Source organism: Lagenorhynchus albirostris, chromosome 21 (assembly GCF_949774975.1).
Source record: "Lagenorhynchus albirostris chromosome 21, mLagAlb1.1, whole genome shotgun sequence".
In the NCBI taxonomy this organism is placed as follows: Eukaryota; Metazoa; Chordata; class Mammalia; order Artiodactyla; family Delphinidae; genus Lagenorhynchus; species Lagenorhynchus albirostris.
The window spans coordinates 12,724,493-12,750,313 of NC_083115.1; the positions used below are offsets into that span (position 1 = coordinate 12,724,493).

The window sequence follows — 25,821 nt, forward strand, 5'->3', positions numbered from 1 at the left end:
TGAAAATATCAATTAAAAATAAAATAGAAGTAGTAGATCCCATTTACAATATCAGCTTAAAGACAAACTGCCTACAGTAAACTTTACCAGAGATGGGCAAGACCTGGCTGATGGACATGGTAAAGCGCTACCAAGGGACATAGAAGAACATCTGAAAAAATCTGAAAGACATACTGCGTTCTTGGCTGAAAAGACTCAGTATTGAAAAGATTTTATTTCTCCATAAATTAACCTATGCATTTAATATCATCTCAATCAAAACACCAACAGGATTTGGGAGGAACATGGCAAAATGATCCTGATTTCACCTGAAGAAACAAATATGCAGGAAAATTAGAAAAAAGAAAAGAGTCACAAGGTTGGGGGGTAAGATTTATATCCTTTTGTACTGGGCATCTATCACTATTGTGATAAAAATAGTTCTAATTTTTTTATAGGAGATTATTTTAAAAATAGAGATTCTTGGGCTCATCTAAGACATTGAGTCAGAGACTGCACAAACTCCCACCAAGAGATTCTGACTTACAGCTGGTTTCAGGACTGCCTGATACAGGCTTGGCCTCTAGCGTCTCCCTTCCCTTCAATCCCCTGCCGTTATAACAACCCGCAGCCCATAATTATTCTGATCACATCACTATTACTGTAGCAACTTACCCAAGGACTTAGTTGTGTATACCAACAACCATTTTCCTTTGCTCAGGAATTTGGAGATTAGAAAGCTGGGAAAGGCTCTGCTGGGTGGTTCTCACTGGGGTCTCTCCTGCGGCCACTGTTGGCTGGGCTGCTGTCATCTGGGGGTTCGGCCAGGCTGACCATCCAAACGGCTCATTCACAGGACTGGCAGCTGATCTGGCTGTCGACTCACAGACTCACAATTCAGTTGTGACTGTCTCTTTGAGCGCCTACATGCACCCTCTCCAGTCGAGCAGTCAGAGTCCATACAAGACGGATGAGAACTCCAGCGAGTATTCCAGCCACCAAGGTGGATGCTCCACCCCCTTCTAGGGTCTGGTTTCAGAAGTCACAGAGCATCACTTCCTCTCGACTCTTATCAGTTGTAGCAGTTTCAAGCCTGCTCAGGTTCAAGGGGAGGCGAGCCAAACCCTGCCTCTGGATGGAAGGAATGTCAAAAATTCATCGTAGTGGGCTTCCCTGGTGGCGCAGCGGTTGAGAGTCTGCCTGCTGATGCAGGGGACATGGGTTCGTGTCCCGGTCCGGGAAGATGCCACATGCCGCGGAGCGGCTGGGCCCGTGAGCCATGGCCGCTGAGCCTGCGCGTCCAGAGCCTGTGCTCCGCAACGGGAGAGGCCACAGCAGTGAGAGGCCCGCGTACAGCGGAAAAAAAAAAAAAAAAAAAATTCATGGCAGCCATTTTTCAAACCACCACACCAATAAACAGAGAGTTAACTAGGAAACCTGAAAATGCAAATTTCACCCCTAATCCAGAGACATTGGTCATCCAAGACCTCGTCCAAGGACCAAAACACAGCTTTTAACCACTATGCATACTGTCTGCTTATGCTGTGTTGGCCCCATGTGATCCAGAAAGCATCACAAGATAAACCTAACCTTAGGTAAAAAAATGCTGGAAAGTAGAAAGCTGAAAAAGCACATTCGGAGGAGGAAATAAAGGCAGGAGCATTTGACGTCACCACCGATTTCAACTCCCCGCCTCTCCCCATTAGCACTTACGTCAGGTTTGTTCAGGTCCACCTGAGGTGTCTTTCCTGCTGCACAGTGAGTGGCACAGGGACCAACTGAGCGCACAATATGAACAGTTAGAATTGGATCCTCCACGACCAGTGGACAGAGCTACTGAAACCCTGTGTCTGGCGGCCAGGCTGGGACAGGCAAAGGTCTTACCCAGGATCTCTGGGTAAGACAGACGCATCCCCACAAGCCCCTGCTAAGATTCTTTTCCCTGGATCTCTGGAGGCACATAGAGCTACAGGGCTGGGGAGGTTTAGACTGGGATTTTCATCCAAGGATGTTAGAAGCAAGTAACATCTGTCATGTGGGCACACGTCTGCTACCTCCCAACAGTGGGTCTTAGATAAGAGCTGAGTTTGACAAGCCAGCTTAGACCTTGTCACCCAATGAACACAAAAGAGCTCTGTCTACAGAGCAAGCCCCACACTGTTAGCTTCTTAGCTGCAGGTGAAGAGGGGAAGGTGCAGACTTTGTAGCAGGAGAAAGAATAAGATGAATGTGCTAATCTTGAGGTGTGAGGACCTTACCCAATGGGGAAAATGTAGTCCAGTGGGTGTCCTGAGATCTGACCAGTTCTCTTCCTGGAAGAGAGAGGCTGGATGGACAAGTTAAAAACAAGGTGAAAGGGACAGTTTCTCCAACACGTACTTTCCTTTAGAGAAAAGTCGTCTCTTACCCTAGAGATTGCGGATTTCATGACTTGTTCCGTAAAGATTTGGTCCAGCCCAAGGACCCAGCGGTTGAAGAAGTGTGCACTTCATTGTGCAGGAACTAGCAAAGAACCCATAGGAGTTCCAGGGAGCTCACTGCTGACAGCACAGACAGAAGAGGGAGCCCTGAAGATCTTCTGGAAATGGTGCTGAAGTCTCTTGTGAAAGCAGGGAATCTATTCTTAACCAGAGCAGTAGCTGAGGAAACTGGCTCCCCACTAGTTGCCATGGGGAAGTTCAGTGGAAAAGCTCTGGAACTTGACCTTGGAGTTCCAGGCGTCTCCATCATAGTGTTCCCAAGCTGACTCTGCATCACCACTTTGGGTGGTTGTACAACTCTTAAATTTAGTAAATTTACTAAACAAACAAACAAAACCTGACTTTTACACTTAAAATGGGTAAATTGTACACCAGTAAATTTGTTTAATGATAAATACACGAAAATACACGAATATGAATACATATGTTCACTGTCCCAAACTTCAAAGAACACAAATACATACAAGGAAAAATGGAAGTTCCTCCGTCTCCATATCCCTGCCCTACACCCCACTTTCCTTTACTTTTAGTAACCAAAATGAGCCATTTGGTGTAATTACTTCAAGACTTTTATTTATGCATTTTATAAATGTATGTGTTTGACAGTACAGGTAGCAAAGTTTGCCACCCCTAAATGTCTTTTTGCCATGCAGATTATTTCGAATTGGAAGTAATCAAGGAACAAAAGACTCAGGAAGAAACTTTGAGCTTCCCCTAAAGAATGCAGATAGAGGACCTGTTCCAGGAAGGGAGCATCACCATAGATAACCTAGTAGACAAAGAGGAACCCAGCAAAGTCTGCTTGTTAAAGTTCCTGGGTCCCACTGTCTCTGCAGGCCCAGCAAACGTTTATTTACCAAACATTTGCTTTTCCATCTCCACGTAAATTGCCTTCCTCCCCTCTGAAGTCCCAAATCAGTACCCCCAACATCCTCTTTTATCTTTAGCTGCAGATGGTCTTTAAGGTGAAGGTTTCAGCCATTTTGGGGAGTTACTCAGTTTTCCTGGGTCTCTCCCATGGATACGTGTCATTCAACGTTTGTGTGATTTTTCTCCTGTTAATCTATCTCATGTCAATTTAATTCTTAGACCAGCCAGAATAACGTAGAAAGGTAGAGGAAATTTTCTTCCTCCCTGATAACAGGATAATATTTGAGATGTTAGCTAAGTCAATTATTTTAAATGTTTCAAAGACATTCAAAAAGAATGTACAGTCTCTGCTTTTGGGTACAAAGTTCAAGTTAGTTAAATATGATATTCGACTCCCTGATATTTTCATTTTTATTTTGTGAGTTTCTTAGAGGAATGAATTAAAAATACGAGGAGGATTTGATGAAATCAGAATCATAGTGGAAGATTTTAACAGTTTGTGTTTTCTGTGTTCCGATGTTGCCTTGCATGCATGAAGTCGTGCTTGATACAGCATCTTGTGGCTTGTAGGTGATGTTTCTTATTTTCCAGGTAATGTTCCATCCCACTTTGTCTGGAATCAATAATACCATGTCTACATTCGTTTGGTTACCGCTTGTCTGGTATGTCTGTATATGTCTCCTTTTTATTTTAAGTAACAGTTGGGGATTTATCTTTCAATCATAGAGAACACCTGACCATTAAGTAATAGAAATGTGACGGTAGATTTATAGGTTGAATTCTGTAATTAGGCTGAATGCCGATTCTGGATATTTGTTTACAACAATGTAACCCCATTTAAAATATAATCCATGGGCTTCCCTAGTGGCGCAGTGGTTGAGAGTCCGCCTGCCGATGCAGGGTACCCGGGTTCGTGCCCCGGTCCGGGAGGATCCCACATGCCGCGGAGCGGCTGGGCCCGTGAGCCATGGCCGCTGAGCCTGCGCGTCCGGAGCCTGTGCTCCGCAACGGGAGAGGCCACAACAGTGAGAGGCCCGCGTACTGCAAAAAAAAAAAAAATTCAAACAATCTAAATATTAGAAAGCAAAAAATCTTCTGAAATCCTGTATCTCTGTTACAATCACCCTCAACGTTCCATGACCATCTTTCTATATATATGTGGGTGCATGTATATATACATAGGTACATACATACATATATACATACACATGCTTTCATGTTCTATACTTCTTTGTGGCTTGCAGGTGATGTTTCTTTCTTTGTTCTATGTTCTAGACAGAAAGACATAAAAAAATATATATATACGCACACAGACCCACACAGAGTTATTTCTTTCAAAAATGTCAGCCATATTGTTAAAGAATACTTTCTTTTTACTTAGCTCCCTCCCTCCCTCCACCAGATTCTGCAGACAACCACTGTTAACGATCACGTGTCCTTCCTTATCTTTCCACGCTCATAGAGTTGTATACAATATAATGTATTGTATTATATGGTATAAAGCACATATACCATGTATCTACATGTATAACTACATATAGGGATTTTATTTGGTATTGTTTGCTTTATAAAAACAAGATCCTACGATACACAATTTTCTGCATCTTGCTTCCCTCAATGTATTGTGGAAATCCCCTCAAGTCAAATGATAAATGATTTGACTCACTCCTAATTTCTTTATGAAGCTAATTTATTCACACAGATCAGACGTTTTAAAAATATAGACGTGTATATGATAAAACGCCTCCTTCTCAACTATCTCTCAACACCCAGGTTACCCGTGTTTACCAGTGTTACCAGATTTTGACATACTCACCCAGAAGATATTCTGGGAGAATCATTTATGAGTAAGCACATGAAGGTATAGTGTGTTTATATTTATGTAACTTCTCCCCCACCCACTGCTTTTTTACCCAAACACTCACCACCACTTTGTTATAAAAATTCCTGAGTTTTGTCAATCTGAGAGGTAACTTGTGTTAACTTCTTATTATTTTAACTTACATTTCTTTTATTATGAGATTGCACAATTTCTACATATTCAAGAACCATTTGTATTTTTTCTAGCAACCGTGTGTTCATAACTTTTACCTGATTTGTTTTATCTTACAGATTTTCAGGAACTCTTTCTCTATGAAAGAGATTAGCCCCCTTGTCTATAGTCTGAATTGCAAATATTTCCCCCAGTTTGTCATTTGTCTTTTGACTATTGCTTATAATAGTTTAAAACATATATATCTTTTTGAGTCCCTGCTTTCAATTCTTTTTGTAAACACTCTCCTGTCTTATTTTAAAGAATACTTAGATAGAGAACACAGTTGCTCACCTTGTAGCTTGGTCCCCAGTGCCAAGCAAGGGAACATCAGTTCTATTCCAATGTCATACACTGAGTGAGTGCCTGGGAGAAGATTTATCTGGCTAACTGTTCTCTTTTCCTCACGCTTCTCCAGGGTCTGAACTTTGGAGCACTGGTCTACAAAACCGGGTTCTGAGCTCAAAGTGGAGGAAACATAGAGAATATTTGCTTTTTCCCTCTGTCCTCCCCAGTTATGTATTTATTTATTCTTTATTTATTTATTTTTGGCTGCGTTGGGTCTTCGTTGCGGTGCGCGGGCTTCTCATTTGTGGTGGCTTCCCTTGTTGCGGAGCACAGGCTCTAGGCGTGCGGGCTTCAGTAGTTGTGGCACACAGGCTTAGTTGCTCCGCGGCATGTGGGATCTTCCCGGACCAGGGCTCGAACCTGTGTCCCCTGCATTGGCAGGCGGATTCTTAATCACTGCGCCACCAGGAAAGTCCCTCGCCCCAGTTTTAAACTAATTAGAAATACCAGGTTTCTTTAATATATGTTTACACTATTCACCTCCTTGAAGTCAAAGGAGGAATTAGGTCAAAATTAATTAACTATTTTTCTTTATTTAATATTTATTTCTTCATGTGCATCTCTATGTCTCCTCTCTCAACGAAAAGAGAAAGTATGTATGTATACACTTTGACTGTACATGTTTCTATCCTTCTCTCTCTTTACAAAATGGACTTAAATTTTTTAGAGCAGTTTTGGTTTCACAGTGGAATTGAGCAGAAAGTTCAGAGAGTTCTCATACACGCCTGCCCCACACGTGCACAGCCTCCCACTTAACCAGTATCCTCCACCAGAGTGGTCCATTTGTTAGAACTGATGGATCTATGCTGACACGTCACAATCACTCAAAGCCCACAGTTTACATTAGGGTTCACTCTTGGTGTAGTACATTCTGTTGGTTTTGATAACTGTCTAATGACGTGTATTCACTATTACAGTATCACCAAGGTATTTTCACTGCTCCGAAAACCCTCTGCGCTCACCTACTCATCTCTCTCCCTTCCAAACCCCTGGCAGCCACTTTTCTAATTGTCTCCATAGTTTTGCCTCTTCCAGAATGTCATACAGGTGGAATCATACAGACTGTAGCCTTTTCAGATTGGCTTCTTTCACTTAACTTTCAAGTTTCCTTCATGTCTTTTCATGGCTTGATAGCTCATTTCTTTTTAGCGATGAATAAATATTCCACTGTCTGGATATGCCACAGTTTATTTATCCATTCACCTACTGGAGGGCATTTGGTTGCTTTCAAGTTTTGGCAATTGTGAATTAAGCTGCCATAAACATCTGTGTGCAGGTTTCGGTATGGATATAAGTTTTCCACACCTTTGAGTAAATATCAAAGAGCACTTTTGCTGAAGCTTATGGTAAGAGTATGTTTAGTTTTGTAAGAAACAGCCTAACTGTCTTCGAAAGTGACTGTACCATCTTGTGTGCCCACCAGCAATGAATGAGCGTTCCTGTTGCTCTACATCCTCCCCAGCAATTGGTGTCATCAGTGTTGCAAATTCTGGCCATTCTGATAGGTGTGTAATGGTATGTCATTTTTAAAATTTGCATTTACCTAATGCCACAAGTTAAGCATCTTTTCATATGCTTATTTGTCATCTGTTTATCTTTTTTGGCGAGGTGTCTGTTCAGGTCTTCGGCCTATTTTTTACTCAGGTTGTTCATTTTCTTAATATTGAGTTTTACAAGTTCTTTGTATAGTTTGGATAGCAATGCTTTATCTTTTGCAAATATTTTCTCCCAGTCTGTGGCTTATCTTCTCATTTTCTACCCAGTATGTTTTGCAGAACAGTTTTTAATTTTAATAAAAATTTAGCGTATCAGTTTCCTTCTGTCATAGATCATGCCTTTAGCGTTATATTTTAAGAAGTCATGGTGGTCTGGGGGTCCCAGTTCTGATGTAAGGAGCTTGGAAGGTGCTACTCCTAACAACACATCAAAACCCAGGCTGAAAAACCCACTTTTCTAGGATACGTAAGAGTGGTAAGGACACAGGGGAAACTGCTGTCCCCAGGATTGGAGAATTTGACAGGCGAATACAGAGAATAACAATTTACTGGAGCAGAGACTCATGAGCAGAAACTTCTCTGGGAACCAGTACTGGAAGGAAAACAAGAACTGTAAGTGATGAATTGCTGGAGGCTGAATGTGGACAACTCTAAGTTCAAAACTCCAGGGGGGCACAGTCATCAGGGTCCACTACAATTGTGTGAGATTTATTTCCAGGAGCTCGAATAGTAAATATTGGAGAAAAATCTCCTTGTGCTTTGGGCAGTGGGAGAGAGAAAGGAACCATTTTGAAATACACCAGAGCATTCTGTTTTTAGAGAGAACTAGTTAACCACAACCTAAATCAGCAGCTGCTCATTGTGTGTCTTGGAGGTCCAGGTCTACTCTCTAGTACCTGGGTTCCAGTCCAGCAGAAAACACTATTTAATTCTTACAGCAACTCTCTGAACTAGTAGTAGGAGGAGACTCATTTTGAAGATGGGGAGACTGAGGCACCTTGGGAGCTTCCCAAGGTCACATGGTGTGTAAGTGGCAGAGCCAGGCCATGAACTTAGGCAGTCTGAGGGCAGAGGTGGTGTCTTCATCCTACACGGTCTTTCAGCAAACTTGTTGCACTAACAGACTACCTGGTCGCCTAAGCCTCTCATGGTTAAACTTGTTTTCTCCTAGGACCCCAAGAGCACTTGATTTGTGTTATCTTGTATATCTTCCAAATATTCCTATTAAATAACTATTTGGCAGAAAGTGTTCCTACTTGGTAGATAGAAAAGTAGAGAACCAGAGTCCCCATAGAATTTCCTGGGAGCTGTGAAGCACTTTAGTGGCCCAGGGCAGCCATGGCTTCTTGACAACTCTAGCCTCTTCATACGGCCGCAGATTTGCATCCATGGCGTGGTTATCTTTTTTTTTTTAAACCATTAAAAAAAAAAGTGAAATATAGTTAATTCACAATGTTGTGTTAGTTTCAGGTATACAGCAAAGTGATTCAGATATATATTCTTTTTCAGATTATTTTCCATTCTAGGTTATTACAAGATATTGAATATAGCTCCCTGTGCTACACAGTAGGTCCTTGTTTATCTATTTTATATATAGTAGTGTGTATCTGTTAATCCCAAACACCGAATTTATCTTATGCTTTGTACCACGTACTCCTGATTTGTGAGCAGAATTATGAAAGTGGAGATGAACAGACTTACTTTTCTAATCAGTCCTTGGCTACGTAAAGTATGCCAAGAATCGTACTAACAAAATGAACATGTCACCTACACATTATCTTACATAAAGACGTTTTACTAGCCCTATAGGGCAGGTGGGGATTGGTCAAATGAAGTCACACACCACCCCCTTCCACTTCTGCTCGTTCTAGGTCCAGGTCTTCGGAGTAGATGCCAAGCAGCACATCTGGCAGCCAGGTCCCAACAATGGGAACAGATGACCTCTTATTATTCCCAATATAATGCCAGGTCCTCCTTCAGCTTGGAGGCCCGCTGTAACTGTCTTATGATTATAAAGTAATAGGAAAGTGAACCGTGCCCAGTGATAAAGGTTTACAAGTGTTGTTAATAGGGTGTGCTGCCTCTAACCTGAGGCCCAGCAACCAAGGCAGTATCATCACAGGCAGGTAGTCCGCTCCCCGCCCCCTCCCCCAGTATAATAGGAGGAGGGGGGCAGGGATAGGAGTTTGCTGCCCCTCAAGCTGCCCTGGGAGTCGGTGTGATTCGTTGCGGAGATGTTTCTAAAAGGCAGCTGTGCTTCTCCTGCTAGCGCTGTATTTCAGTGACTCCCATGTGGGCTCAGAGGTGAGGTTAAGGCCCTTCACACAGGTCTCACTAGGAAGATGAGAGGGAGCTGTTATCCGTATTTTCCGACAGTTTTAGGTCAGTTGCGTTAAGGTTGGTCAGGTTGAAAGGAACAAACAGGCAAATGAAAACGCTTCAGAGCTAACTGCTACCCACATACAGTAAACTTTAAAAATGTTTTTATTGAATATTAAACAATTACAAGTACTGTAAGTTAGACATTTAGCCAAAGCACAATTACTGGTTAAATATAATCATAAAGATGCCTTAAATAGAAACCCACCATGCAGGCAGGTTGAATTCCTTGATGCCCTCTTTTGGAAAGTAGAGGGTGGGGGGAAAAGGTGCCATTCCACGTGAAAGATGGTGAAATCTAGAAGAATGTACGTGCTGAAAGCAATTTTCCACAACCAAATCGATAGGGTTGCCAGATTCAGTAAAACAAAACAAAGCAAAGCCAAAACCCCTAGGATGTTCAGTTAAGTTTCCATTTCAGATAAATAATATTTTTTTACAGTAAATATATGCCAAATAATGCATGAACCATACTTAAGAGACACAATTATTTGTTTGAAATTCAAATTTAACTGGGTGTCTTGTATTTTATCTGGCAATTCTACAAAAAGACAAATGCAAAAAGGAAAGGAAAGGGGCTTGGAACCCCCTGCCACTGGTGGGTCACACAGAGACTACAAATGAAAACAACACCAATGATGAACCAAAGAGTCACTACATTGGTTACGTACACAGACCAACATCACAATGAGAAAATACAGTTACTACTCCAAATGCTGTTGCCAGGAAACACTCTAGATTTCCTCAAAGCTGGTTTTGTAATGTGTTTGAGAAACCTTGTTGGTAAAAGTACCTTTTTAGTTTGTAGGTATCAGACAAATACTACTACCACATAGACAGGGTGAGCTTGACACAGTGAAAGCAGAGGCAGGTATTCTATGCACATGAAGAGTTTAAATATTCTGTGTAATGAATACACTGGTTATATAGTCAAGGTCATCTTCTAGGTCTAGGCTATTAGCCTTAAAGATTTTGGTTCTTTTCTAATTTTTACTGTTGCGTCCTCTAGCTTTTCATCCTGAACCTTGGGAGGGGCCTGGGAGTGTGGGAGAGACACCCCCCCACCAGGGTTTAACTACATTTCTCTGCAAATGCTAGGAATCAACAAGGGGCTTCAAGGGCTGCCTGCAACAAAGGGCAGACAGATGAAAAATAACCGAACACTCTGCATTCTAGAGCATGAGAAATCTGTTTGAAAAGATGGGTGGTGGGCTGCGTGTGGAGATGTGAAAGTGTAAATCGCAAAAGAAAACACGAAAGAATGAAGAGTCAAAATGCAATCATCTCTACTGTGTGAACGTTATTTCAAAGGAGCCACAACCCTCTGGCAGATGTTTAAAACTGGTCACATCGTGAGCACGTTTGGTCTTAGTATATAAAATCTTTAGTTTCCTACTGCTTTTCACTTATCACCGTGGTTTATATTTTAAAATGATTAAAAATCAGCTTGTGCAACACCCAAATTCTACATGGTATCACTTTATGAGTTGTTGCTAATCCCCACATGCACAAAACTTAATGGGTTTCAAAACCTTTCTAGCATTTCTCTGAACCAGAAGATTTGCTAGCTGAGGAAGTTCAGATGTAGAGAAACTGGGATGGATCAATTCTCTCAGCTCCTTTGCACGTACAGGAGGCTTACTTATGAAACAGACTCTCATTAAGTACGCTTACCAGGTGTGAGATACATGGAGATGCACCCAACTCGGTGACACCTTTCACACACTGAGAAATGGAATTACAACTCTGTATTTATTAGGATATAAAAGGTTAAAAAGTTTCTGCCATAGTTAAGGCTTTCTTAAGAAGAAAGAGTGTCTATTAATTTCAGAACTCACAAAGTATCTGAAGAAGCCTCAACTTTTTAGGGTGGTTTTTTTTTTTTTTAAATGCATTTCCTTTTCATGTGCTAGACGTGTCCAGCCAAAGCGCAAATATTATCTTCACAATCACTGTCTTTTCATTTCTCTGTCACTGATTTGACAACAAAGAAGTTTAGCTTCAGTCTTTAAGTAAATTTCTGACACATGAAACCCTATCTTTATGTCAGTTTTGAGTGTTGCCTGAATGACTAAAATCTATAGCTCTATGCAAGATAACTGCCCAACAGAAAACACAGAAAAAAGGCTGTTTATCACAGATTATCATACAAATGGGATCTGGACACACCGGGGGAAAGGTGCTTAAAAATACATACCATCTCTGTTTGAAAGCAATTACAGAAATCCAGAAGGTGCACACGTTTTAAAAGGGAGGGCAAGCTGGGATAAAGTGAGAGAGAGGCATGGACATATATACACTACCAAACGTAAAATAGATAGCTAGTGGGAAGCAGCCGCACAGCACAGGGAGATCAGCTCGGTGCTGTGTGACCACCTAGAGGGGTGGGATAGAGAGGGTGGGAGGGAGACGCAAGAGGGAGGGGATATGGGGATATATGTATATGTATAGCTGATTCACTTTGTTATAAAGCAGAAACTAATACAACATTGTAAAGCAATTATACTCCAATAAACATGTTAAAAAAAAAAAGGGAGGGTAAGCAGTGGCCAATAACCTTTGTGCAGGTGGGAGACTTACTGAAATAGAGAAAAACATAGACAACTCATTGTATTCTAATGCTGTCTTCCAGCATACACCAAAAGTTTATTTTTTTGTACAAAGGCTATAATAATAGAATATTCATCTATATTACTTAATTTGCCACATTCAGGCATTTCTCTGCATATATCAATGCACTTCGCTATTTTGAGAGCAAAGGGAAATTACTGTAGCCACTAACATCAAGTTCAAACGAGCACAAGGGTGCCATTTCACAAAAACATCCTAATACTGTTTATTCTACTTATGTTACCGAAAAGCTAGAGATTCCAAATTCCAAGAAGGAAAAGGTAAGGAAGAATCCTGGTTGTACTGCTATTATTTTGCATAGAATTAAAACTCTGGGTTCCATGCTGTCATTTGTTGACAAAGTGGCAGAATCTTCTGAGCAGAGCACATGAGGCTTAATACCCAGTTCTAGTTGCGAAGTGGATACAGAGGTACGGTCGCCATACGCAAGACTCAAGATGGAGAAAGGAGGAAAATGAGAGGGGTCAAAGGTAATTGCTGGAGCTAATTATAATTCCAGACTAGCAATCTGGGGAGAAGGGAAGGAGGCCAAGTACAAGGAGAAAGTGTCCAGTCCAGAGCACTTAACTGATGCCAATAGCTAGCAAACTGGGCCATCAGGTCTAGAAGCCCTTTGATGTCAGACCTGTGGTGGAACCGGTGGAGGCGTCTGGATTCTCTCTTCTATATGGTTTGGGAAACAGAGGGGCCACTCAGGGGAGGCCACACTGGAAGTCCTCACTTGCTAGTGTTTCTATACAGTGTGTATACAAGAAATTAAGTGCATTTTAGCCGAACTTAAAGCCATGCTTTTGAGTTCCAAAGGGTTTTTCACACTGCTACGGGTGGAAATTCCAAACGCAATCAACTTTTGCTAACTTGAATGCACGCATGATGACCTTTGGTTTTCAAGTTTTGAAAAAATGTATTTGGCTCCTGTGAGACATCAATGAACTCATTCTCTTCAGCAGATGAATAATATGTACACATTCTTTCAAGAACTACTATATACTTGAATCATTACGAGACAAGAAGTACAGCAAATGTCCTCCTCACACACAGTACCCTTACTTGGCACACGGGACATCAGAAGCGTAACACTGGCGGTTTAAATACTGAGCCACAGTTTACCTTCCCAAGTGTAGGGCCGAGGGAAAGCTGGTACATCCGTGAGTCTAGTTAGTAGGATGGAAATAACAATAACCACAGTTGGGTAGTGGCTTATCTTTTTAACGAAGCTATGAAGCTTTTGGGATCTATACCATATTAACCCTTTTATTTAACTAAAAATCACAGCTGTGTTTACCATTTTAAACTATATCTAATTGGGGAGGCAAGTAATATACACTTTCACAGCTACTGAAAACTACACAGATGCCAATTCCTTCAACCCACTGTTACACACAGCAAAAAAGAAGGAAGGGAGGAAAAAAGCCCTCAATGGGTATCAAACTTGAGAGCTTCATGTGGAATTCTAGTGCTATTAAACAAGTAGCCAAGACACAAACACCCAGCTTGGGTCACTAAAACTTCAATAGAAGCAACAACTGAGGCTAATTCTTGATTTAATTTTGAGGACCCATGCAAGATTCAGCTATAAAACTCAAGACTAGTTCCCGATGTCTAGTTCTAGCATTGGACTCAAGCCAAAAGGAAAGCAAAATGTATATTTTAAGAGCCTATTCTAGAATCTTTGCATGTAACCATTTTATTTTTCCTCAGGAGATTAAATGAGGTCACAGCTTAATCAGCCTGTATCAAAGAACAAACAAGCAAGTTAGTTTTCAGGACTTTAAGTTGAAATGGCAAGTTTGCGTCACACTGTTTTTCCTTTTTTCCATCACATTTATATTACTTTTGCTTCGAAGCTGAGTAGACGCATAGCATGTCAAAGTAAGTAAGTTAATGCACTTAATTCAATATTCAGTTAAGGTGAAAAGGGCAAGCGTGAGAACTGTAATGGATAATTTTTTACAAGTAACAATGTGCACTTGACAAATGTTGAGAAAAAAAGCAAAACAAAGTAGTGATTTCAGGAAGAAACAGTATGGTTATTTCTCCACTTCCATTTAAAAAATAACTGAAAGAGCTTTGGTTTCCATTTTTGTTCTCCTTGTCTACTAAGAAGTTTGAGAAAATGGTTCAAAAATTTAGTGCAGGGACCTACACAAACTATCGGAAGCACCTCACTCAAAATAAACCCCAAATCTGGAGTAAACAAAAAAGTTCTTGCATCTGTGCCTATCTAGTGACTACACAGGATTTGAATCCCATCTTTCTAAACTAGAGAAACAATAAAGTAATTGTTTTGAGACTCTAATGCAGCACAATAATTCCACTGAATTTGGAAATAAGGCAGCTAATTTTGGGGGCGACAATTCTGGTGGTGCGGGTTAAGTGGAGAGAAGTCGTGTTTTCTGTGACGAGCCCTCGTTGTCCTTTTCTGCGGTCCTATTATCGCACCACAGGCCCCTCATGTGTCGTAATGCTGCTTCTCCTGGATTCACGGGCCTCCCTGGCGGTCTCCCCTCTGAACGTCACAACAGCATCACTCAAGCCTCTCGCTGGCTGGGCTCTTCCTGGCCCTCCAGCACCGTCCTGAACACGTCGGAGGAAGGCCTGAGTTGGAAAGTGCGAGTGGCTCTCGTTGGCTTCGACTGCTCTGAACTTGGGAGCTCCTAAATCAGGTTGATGTTTGTGCCTTTCCCTTGTAAGACTGGCCAATCAATAAAAGGAAACTGAAACGTGGTGTTTTTCCTTTCCATCTCAGTTTACGTTGATAAGAAGTACAGATACAAGATAAATCAGTGGGGAAAAAAAAAAAAGTGGAAACTAAGCCTTGCTCAGCCAGAAGCTTGGGTTACATCACTAGTGATTTTAGTCAGTGTGACTTTGTGCAAAATATCCTCAAGAAGGCTCGGCTCATTTTCAAAGTAACAACAACAACGATAGCAACAAAAAGTGAATGATGAATGTTCAGAAAAAACGAAAAATGAACCTGTCGTATGTGTATATTTACTATATACATGTGCCATATATAGCGAAGCAAATGTAGTGTGTGAACTGTGAACATTTGGGAAAGTACTGGTTATGTTTTCTTTTTTTCCAAGTCTAGATTGAAGCAATCCTGTCTTAGCAATGGATAACTACAATGAAAATGAGCCTGAGATATGTTAAAAGGCCGCCCCTGTAAACATTTCCTCAAAGGGAACAGTAGCAGTTGAGTATGTATCAGTTACTCATACTATATTCATCACTATCGCAATGCTTTATAAAAGACAAACAGCTTATTTCTAGGCTGTCAGGGATTTATAGAATATTGATTTTGTTGAAAACAATCCACTGTCATCCAGTCCCAGGTTTAAATCCAATCTGGCCTTTACCAGTGGACATTCACTAGGTCTTCTGCTCTGCAGCTGCCGTGGTCTGTGAAGGAGCTTCCGGCTTCATGATCTGGTAGGTGATGAGATACTCTGGGTATGCCTGGAAAGGACAGGAAGCAAAACACGTCACCCTCTGGGCAGCTAAAATACTAAAGCCCGACTTAACGTGGAAGCCTCAGAGTCTGTTGATCATAACCCGTACTCTATGTACACCCAAGAGCCTACGAAGGTCAGCTAATACACAGGTGCCTGGACAGTTAGGAGGTCCGCCTCCATATCTGTATGTACACCTGTGTAAATCCTATAATCCTAGAATTGTTATAATGTTATTTCTACTTTTGGATACTGTAAAATGGTCACACTATATTTATCCCTCACTAGACAGCCACATGCCATAAACAGGAAAACTCAGGCAAGAAAAAAATCTCTTTCTCACAGCACCTAGCATAGTGCCGTCACATAGCATGTTTCAAGAAAAGTCTGTTACATGACAGAATAATTCACTGAACTGATTTCAAATTAATCATAGATGATGATGTAACCCACTGAGTGAGGAGGAAGAAAGGCAACGTGTGCTGAGTCACCAGTAACTCAGAGGCAACAGTTTGGAGGTGATTTTTACAAGTTGACTAGTTAAAGGCAATTTTTACAGGAAAGAAAATGACTCTGATGAAGAGCCTCCACCCCCTGTACTCCCTCGTCTTCTGTGTCTTCTTTCTTGTAGTAAAACTGAAGGCTCGGTGCTTACAGTGGGAAGAGCACTTTTTGGTGGGAAGACGAAGCCTGACCAGGAAGTGGTTACAAACCAGAAGTCCCTACAAAGGCAGCTGGAAGGGGGGCAGGGTGAAGCCATGTACACTACCTAGGAACCTGTCACCCCTAACTCTAACATAATGATAAGACTCGACTCAATATTTCAGAGTGGTCTGTGGGTGAAAAATAGTACTCTTTGGTGAGGTAAGTGTTTTGGGGCCCCCAAATAATTTGTTGAATGCTGACCTAGAGAGAGTAAGATAATGGAAAGAATGAAGGATTAAAAAAACTGGACTGTTTATTAGTTAAAATGCAGAAATGAACATGTGATAGATTTATTGAATTATTTCTTTATAATTTTACACCTCTGCAGAAACTGTTATATGTCAGGTGCCTCCGCTTTCCTCATTTATAAATGGGAACAGTAACGACACCAAGATTTTTGTGAGGATTAAACACAAAGATCCTAGAATAGGTTTGGCATAGTAAAAATCTAGTTTGTGTTAGTTATTACTATTAACATTATTATTCTCATTCATCAAAGACTAGTTCTTCTTGAAGAGGTTTCAGTAAGGATTAAAAAAACAAAAACTGTACATATGTTTTGAAAAGTTATAACTGTTTCTATTCATGTAAGGAACCATTATCACTCATAATATTCTTTTCCAAAATTCCAGTCTGTTTTGGTTTGACTTAAGAACAGCAACGGTTTCCATCTTTAGTACACGTAGTTGGAATAACTAAAACAGCAACGGTCTCCATATTTAGTACACGTAGTTGGAATAACTAAGACTGACAATCCTCATTACTCCTGACTTTCCAATCCGGAGCGCAATAACTAAATAGTTTGTAGTTTTATTTTATTATAATGTGAACACTGCTTAATTGTTGAAATGGTTTTAAACGGTATTTTAGTTTTTAGTTACAAGGTAGGTTAGCTATCTATTGCTAATTCTAGAGTTGGGTATAAAGAATCTAGGAAGGCTCAAAAACTGGTGGAAAAATGGAAAAAAACTGGTTAATCAACCAGATAGTTTAATGGTCAAGAAAATTATCTATTCATCACCAATACACATATATTGAGCATCTAGTGCATACAAAGCACTCTAGGGTAAGATATTGAACCTGCTGTCAAGAAGTTTCCCATTTGTTTGGGAAGATAAGCCAGACAGAAAAAGAAGAATTTAAAACTAACCCCAGTGAGCATGTGCTAAGTGTCAAAAATGAGTGTGGGGCTTCCCTGGTGGCACAGTGGTTGAGAGTCCGCCTGCCGATGCAGGGGACACGGGTTCGGGACACGGGTTCGGGACACGGGTTCGTGCCCCGGTCCGGGAAGATTCCACATGTCGCGGAGCAGCTGGGCCCGTGAGCCATGGCCGCTGAGCCTGCGCGTCCGGAGCCTGTGCTCCGCAACGGGAGAGGCCACAACAGTGAGAGGCCTGCGTACCACCAAAAAAAAAAAAAAAAAAAAAAAATGAGTGTGAAGCTCACTCCTACTTCCTTTTGTCCCAATGAAATTTAATATCTATGATACTTTGTATGATACATCCTTTTGCTTGCAGAAAAGTTGCTTAAGCAAAGGGATCGGTAATGCAAGCATGTGAATTTTGGTAGTACACTATCTTAGGAGATTCCTAACACATGTAAATTTTAGGCAGATTCTAAGATGCTAATGGTATGAATGACTTACAGGTCCTTATCTCTTGGTTCCTACTGATTAGGCTACTGAATTGCTTCTGTGTACAGACTGAGATAGGAATTAATCACATCAAAGTCCAGAGGGATTTAAGGCAAGGGAATTACTAAACTGCAGGACTAGAAGGGCCCAGGATAGACCAACAAACATGATTTCCTGTCAAGTCTTACTTTAAACCCATGCTGGTTATAAAAGCATAGAGCATATTTTTAAAGTACCTACAAGAAAAGATTCAACAGCCACTTTTAGTAACTGAATTTCAGAAAATTCTTCTTAACCCAAATCCTCAATGCTACAACTTAAACTCAAATGCTTTCAGTTAATTCTCCACAGAGGTGAAGAAACATGCTCCCTTGAATGATTTTGTGTATTTGAAAATCATCCTACAAATCACTGTGTAGTCTTCTATTCTCCAAGTTACGTAACTCTGCATTGTTCGTATCATTTCAGTAAAACTGGCCACATGTCTGAAGCGGCCAATGACCAGAGAATACCTCTTCTATTGTCTAATTTAATGTGAAGCTTATAGTACAACGCACAAAAAAATTCCTGATACTCTAAGTCCAGTCATACACTAAAATCAGAACTACTTTTCTTTCAAGCACAGTGTAGTTAATTTTCAACACATCTTTTCAATTCCAAAGAAACAAATAATCCCACCAATAATAAATAATACTCCTCGGGGCTTCCCTGGTGGCACAGTGGTTGAGAATCTGCCTGCCAATGCAGGCGACACCGGTTCGAGCCCTGTCCTGGGAAGATCCCACATGCCGCAGAGCAACTGGGCCCGTGAGCCACAACTACTGAGCCTGCGCATCTGGAGCTTACGCTCCACAACAAGAGAGGCCGCGACAGTGAGAGGCCCGCGCACCGTGATGAAGAGTGGCCCCTGCTCGCTGCAACTAGAGAAAGCCCACGCACAGAAACGAAGACCCAACACAACCAAAAATAAATAAATAATTTAAAAATAAATAAATAAATAAATAATACTCCTCGAACCAACCCTCTGAATTTACGTATTCTTGAAAGTGTTGATACTAAGGGTGAAAGATGATTTAAGGTATCACTAAGGGGAATGAAAGAAAAGTTACCAAAGGAAAAGTCCACCATAAATCAGGAGAAATTGCTCATAATTAGTAGACATTAGAGTAAACACTGTCCATGTGGGAAGCACCTGGATATGGAAGCACCTGGATATGGAAGCACAGGTATGCTCCCCTGAAACAAAACAGCTACTACACACATTTCAGTTTTCAAGGTACTTTTTTCTTTCAAATATGATTTGGACCACATCATTCTCTAAAATTCTTTTAGCAAGGGAATCTAAACAAGTTATCAAGTCAAACTACTTAGGAAATGGTTGAAAGATGAGCAAACACTACAAATGTAAACCTATTATTAGTATCCCTTATTATTTCTTTCCACCCAAACGTGAAAGAAATTCTATTTCCCATAGCTAACTTACAAAATCTTGAAAAGTATATGGTAGAGAAAACTGAAATCACCTATAATCTCAATACTCAGAGATAACTGCTCTTATGTTTTGGTTGATTCTGTGTTTAGCATATACCATGTAAATATACTTTTTAAATCACAGGCACATAAATATACTAACATTCATTTAAATCATTCTTTCTGTTGAATATTTAGGTTGTTTAAAATTTTCATTATGATAATCAACATAGCGATGAACCTTCTTGTAGGGTTTTTTTTGGGTGTGATCATCACTGATTATATCTAAAACAAATTTCTAAAAGTGGAATTACTGAGTCAAAGTGAAAGTGTTTTCTCTAGAAGTAGGGAGTTTCTGATTTAAACAGAAAAATTTGACAAATTTATTCTTCGGTAGTTTTTAAACTTTTATTTGGAAACAACTGCAAAACGTATTAAGTTGCAAAAATTAAGCTAGTACCTAAAATACCTGTATACCCTTTACCTACATCCAAATATTGTAAAGGTTTTACTTATCCCATTTGCTTTATCATGTGTACTTCTCCCACCTCTATATATACTAGGCAGACAGACAGACAGACAGACAGACAGATTCAGTTACGTTTTTCCCTGAGCCATTTGAGAGTAAGTAATATACCTCATCATGGTTCTTTATCCCTAAATATGCCAGTATTTACTTCCTAAGAATAGGGATATTCTCTTACATAAATTTTATACTGACATAATACTTTTATCTACCTACTGTTCATATTTCAATTTTATCAGTTGATCTAATAATGTCCTTTCTCTTCTAGTACCAGATCCAATTTGGGGGCAGAATCTGAAGTTAGTTGTCCTGTCTCTTGGGTTTCATTTAATCTGAAAGTTTGCAAAGCCTTTCTCTTTTATAACATTGACATATTTGAAGAATCCAGTCTTCCCCTCCATTTTTTTTAATAGAGCATTCTTCATTTTGATTAGACTGAGGTCATAATCTTGGCTGGAACACTGCGTAGATGATTTTGGCTCTTCTCAGAATATGACATCTGGAGGCACACTCTGTGTGTATCTGTCCCTCATTGGTGATGTTAATTCTGATCATCCGGGCAAGGTACTGCCCCCTTTCTCCAAAGTATAATTACTGTGGGTTTCTCCCCGTCCTTTGTAACTAATAAGAAGACCATGCACAATCCTCCTCTCCGTATCAAAATTATCCCCTACATTTAGCATCCATTGATCTAATCTTTACCATGATGGCTGCAAATCTAGTACTCCCTCCTTATCTACCACCTGCCCTTGGCTTTCTACTGTAAGCAAAGCCTTCCTTTCCCCTTCATTTATTTATTTATCTATCTGTTATCAGTATAGAAACATAAATTCGTATTCTTTCCAATGTTTTAAAATTTATTACTGTACTTATTCTGATGTTCAAACTATCCCAGATTTGGCCAGTGGGAGCCACTTCAAGCCAGCTCTGAGTCCTTGTGACATGCTCCCATCATTGCTTTTGAGCACTTCATTACTTTCTGTTATAACAAGATGTTGTTCTGGGCTCATCTTGTTCCTATTCTGCTCCAGCCCTGAAATTAGCTGTTTCTCCAAAGTTCCTTTTAGTGGGGGTTGGTATTGGAGACCAAGATCTGGGCTTTAGGTGTGCTTATTGCTACTGGGGTTTCTTTGCTTTCAGCAGACAGTGCTAAGAAATACATGCACATATATACTCATGCTTACATATATCTCTTATATACCTCTTACACATATACCTATACATACATATTATTTACATGTGTACAAACATACAAATACTAGAAAGCATCAGTTCATATCGATATGTCCAATTTCAGTCCGTCCCTAGCATCATTCTTACCTTCCCCCATTCCACATTTATATGTCTCTTCTTCCACAGTGAGAACCCAGCTCCCAAAATTAACACATCAACACATTTACTCATTTGCTCAATCCTAGAATACAGCTAAAAGAGTTTCAATGCTTTGCCCAAACCACCACAATCAACAGATCTACTAAATGAAACCCAGGATTTGTTTGCAATTCTTCCCCCTACTCCACACCTGACCCGGCCCAAGATTGTTGGCATATAAGAAAATCGTTTTCATAGTTTACTTGTATATAGTTAATTTCTTCTTTCTCCTTTTTTAGTTTTCTCTAACAGTGTAGTTAAAGTATCCATTTGAAATTTAATTAAGTTCAGACAAATTGGTTTTTGTTTCTAGACAAATTAGTAGGCATTTAGCAGTATTGTGAGAGTTAAGGCCTGGATTGAAAATGATAGAAAGTTTTCCTGTTTGTTGACAATTTTATCTTGGAGCCTCAAGCATTTGGCAGAATTCAATGTACTGTAGCTTTAAGACTCAGAAAGCTATTCTTCTGTGTAAGTGCCCTGATCAACTCATGTGACCAGCCTGTGGCAAGTACCTCACGAAGATCTTTGAATGGCAGCTACTCTTAGCTCTCCATGCCACGCGGAGGCATTAGTTCAGAACAGCAGGCCACAGGAGCTGCACGAGACGCCACACCTTTATTTCTCAGCCACCATCTTGTTTACACTGTATTACCTGGCTGACAGGTGAATGATGGGATCTACGTATAAAGATGATATCAAAGAATTTTGGTATGCTCATTTTGAACTGAATCAACTAATGCTATCAAACTATGTGGTGGATATTTCATTAAATGGCTTTCTTTAACTCTTACGTGGTCTCTGCATTCTGAATCAACTGTTTATGGTAGCTTGGTCATGCTTATTCCACGAGCACCATACCTGCTCTCCTCTGTAGATGACATATTCAGCATAGGCCAGCCCATTCACACTCGGCCTCCCAATGACAGAGTGATGGCCTGGGGGAGCGTGAGCCATTTTCATGGTGCTGAACTGCAGAAAGGACTTGCCAAGGGTCACTCTACAGAAAAGCATTTGTCTGAAGAAAAAAGGAAAGCAATCTTAGAATGACATAACTGTTAGCTTTACTGAGTTTTTCAAAAGCAGTTAATATAAGGCAAGCTAATGTAAATGTCACTTTTGATTTTATGAGTAGGAATAGGATAAGATTTGATATACTGATTTACTATAAGCTGTTAGCAGGCTCAATAGTTATACTTAACATTTAAAATTTTGGTGTGGTTTAAAAATCAATCATAGAAAACACTTGGCAAGTTTTTGACTAGTGGAAAAAGGACAAATACTAGCAAAAACTGTCTTCTGGAAGGATGCATGTGGCTGGATAGGAAGAAAGTGAAGAAAATAAGCAGATAGCAGCAGCATCTGAAATTAAGATTAGGCTTATTACTCATTATGAAGAAGCAAAAACTGGGATGAGATACATAATAATAAAAGGGGGTTATATATAAAAATACTTAGCTTAACTGTATGTCTGGAAATTATACTACCTGAGTGAAACATGAATTGGGGCAGCTGTTAAATATTATAGAGGAGAAGAAAGATTGATTGGAAAGAAAGTGTATTATATAAACTAGGGGTTGGCAAAGTATGGGCCAAAATCTAGTCTGCCACCTGCTTTTGTAAATAAAACTTTACTGGAACACATACTGCAACACATTCCCACACACTGCCACACATTCATTTACATGTCGACCATGGCTGCTTTTGTACTACAAGGGCAGAGCTGAGTCACTGTGACAGGGATCATACAGCCTGCAAAGCCTAAAAAACTTACTTTGTAGTTCTTTAAAATAAAAGTTTGCAAACCCTTAACAAACATTTTAATAAATATTTTAACTACGCTATAAGATTGGTCACACTGTTAACTGTAAATACCTGTTATTCAATCAAATAGTTTATTTTTAGTAATGGAGTATGATATTCGCATTGTGACTCATCAGATACTACTCTGAGTAAAACCTGTGCCAGACCCAGTTTCATTGAGTCCTGCCTGGGCTGGCTTTTTTAGTGTGATGCTACTGATGACCCTCTGGGATGCTGGCTTGGCAGCAACTGTATCCTCTTGTAGGTCCCATAGGAAAACATTTGGATCTGCATTAGAAGGAAGCTTTTTGAGCTCTATCTCCACACTGTGGTGGCGCTCAGTGTCACTGGACTCTGCCCGCTCAGCCCGCTGGGCCCACTGCCATGGCTACTCCCAGTGTCCATATGTCACTCAAAGCTTGACCTGACAGGCCCTCGCTTTCTGCCTTTTGCTTCCTGCCCCAGGGTGCCCCTGTTGCTGTGGAGACAAAAGAAGATGCAGGACCTGCCCGGCTGGCCCGCGAGGCTGGTACTAGCTCGCGTCCGCTCACCGGCTTGCCTTGTGCCTTGTGTGTGCATTCTGCAGATGCAGCGGCCCCAAGGGGGGACACCAACGCCCTGTGGGGCAAACGCTGACCAGCGCAAGACAGGCGCCAGCACATAGATTCAGCTCTCTTTCCCCATGATGTACTGCTCTGAGATGTAACAGTTCAGACCGTATGAGTCCAGGTCTCATGGACTGAGCAACCGACTGCACTGGTTATGAAACCGTGGCCAGCTCACCGGTGCACCTCCCGGTCTTTGCTCTGCCTCTTTCTCCGCCTCACTTCCTTGCCCTCACTCCTGCTTCCCTGAGGTTGCACTTGCCAGGAAAGTGCTAGTTCATAAGCTTTTGCTTCAGGCTCTGTTTTCTAGGAAATCCTGGCCAAGACATAAACATGTGTGTCTAATTTTAATAAGCAACTGTTAATCCACATCTACGTTCACTTTTACTGTTATTTAGGAGTTAGGTTTGAAGCAACAAAGGAAAATTTCTGCAATTATATATCCCTGGGAATTTTTATGTGTTATTAACCACAGCGACCTTAATAGAAAGAAGTTTTCTTCTGGACATAGTGCATCTGTCCTAGAACTGCTGATGGCTACAATTTTTTTCACAACGAAACAGAGAGAGAAGTTTTAAGATGAACAACTATAATGAATTTCATGGTTATATGGGTCTTTCTGAGGTTTCAACTGGATTACAAGGTATCTTACTAACTTGACTTTGCAAAAATAATGCAGCTGGTTAATCTAAAGAGAAATGCAATAAGTTGCAATCTTTGTACAGCACAATTCTTTTTGTACCTTTTCCAATGACAGGAAAGGGAATGGTATTTTTTTCACTGACTTCTGAGAGTTTATAACATTCTCTCAAATTTCTGAGTTTTAAAATCCCATTTAAAAAGCTAATATTCATTTGTTTACTATTAATTCCAAAGTTATATTCTGAGGTTGGACTTCTAACTAATTATATACCCTGCCTTAAAATATCACTAGCCAAGTCAGCAAATTAAAGGCTCTACTTGTTTATAGAAGTTATGTGCTTTAGTTCAAATGTGACTTTAGTTCAAATGTGACTGAAGTTAGAGGTTCTTTGTTCTCCAGAAATAATTCTCAACCTTGTTCTGAATCTGAAGCAAGGAAATTGGAACCCAGGGAGAAAGCCAAAATGGAGGGAGCTTCACTGTAACCTATGACTAGCTTTTGCCGCTGCTGTCAGCTCTGTTGTCACTACTCCTATTGGGGCAGGGGCTGATCAGCTATTCCTACCCAACCCCAAAACAGTCTGACTCATTAGGAGTAAGACTGAGGATGACCTGTGACTTCTGCAGAGCCTGAGAAACCAATCTGGTTCATGACTTGAGGACAGCAACCATTACACAGAAGGCAAGATGCTCACCTGTGACATATGTAACACGACCGGTCTTTGTGCGTAGGGCAGCCTGTTCCTCCCCCAATTCCGTAAACGTACTGGTTGCTTTTAGAAGAGTTTTCAGCAAAATAAATCCCGGCACCAAACATTCCTCCTATATATGCATGTCGCTCATCAAACCCTTTATGAATAATGGCATTAATGAAAGGAGAACCTAAAAATATAAAGACAGAAAGATCAGTTTCGAGCACTTTTCTAGAATCTCAATTAGCTGCATACTAGTTGCACTTGGCAGATTAATACTAATTAATAACGCCTAAATGAAAAGTTTATTTTGTAAGATGGTCTACTTACATAAATTATCATGTACTAGAATCTTATCAGGGACCCATAGCAAGGGTGTTATATGGATTTTGCAGACGGCATGAGATTTTAGATAGCAAGGTACAACGTGGCTTTGAAGATACAGATTATTTTACACCCAGTCCTACTTTAAGCAAAAACAGATAATCTAATAAACTAAAACAATTATGCTAAACTACAACAAAAAGAGTATTTCACTATCTAGATGGCTCAGTGTGCAATTTAAGTTCTGAGACAATTTCAGATAAATTATTTTCACTGTACATGCCTTGGAAAGCCTGTACTAACATGTAATGCATTAGAAAGCTGGTACCAACATGTAGTTAAAAAAAAAAATCAGAACAAACCATTTTTAACACAACACT

At 40.4% G+C, this 25,821-nt stretch overlaps 1 protein-coding gene across 3 annotated transcripts in view; it reads right to left on the reverse strand.

The window, feature by feature from the left end:
* Positions 1 to 2,834: 2,834 nt before the first annotated feature.
* The window catches only part of TNKS (tankyrase), a 183,766-nt gene continuing 160,779 nt past the window's right edge, over positions 2,835 to 25,821 (reverse strand). The window contains exons 25-28 of one of the 3 annotated variants that reach the window (XM_060136739.1): positions 25,121 to 25,307; positions 22,237 to 22,393; positions 4,536 to 4,600; positions 2,835 to 4,370 (exon numbers count right to left, since the gene is read on the reverse strand). In XM_060136739.1, coding sequence (XP_059992722.1) covers positions 4,544 to 4,600; positions 22,237 to 22,393; positions 25,121 to 25,307 — 401 coding nt within the window. In that variant the 3' untranslated portion in view covers positions 2,835 to 4,370; positions 4,536 to 4,543. Of the gene's footprint in view, positions 4,371 to 4,535; positions 4,601 to 14,943; positions 15,678 to 21,287; positions 22,056 to 22,169; positions 22,394 to 25,120; positions 25,308 to 25,821 lie in introns of those variants that run through there. The other 2 variants (XM_060136738.1, XM_060136740.1) reach the window with 2 other exon arrangements.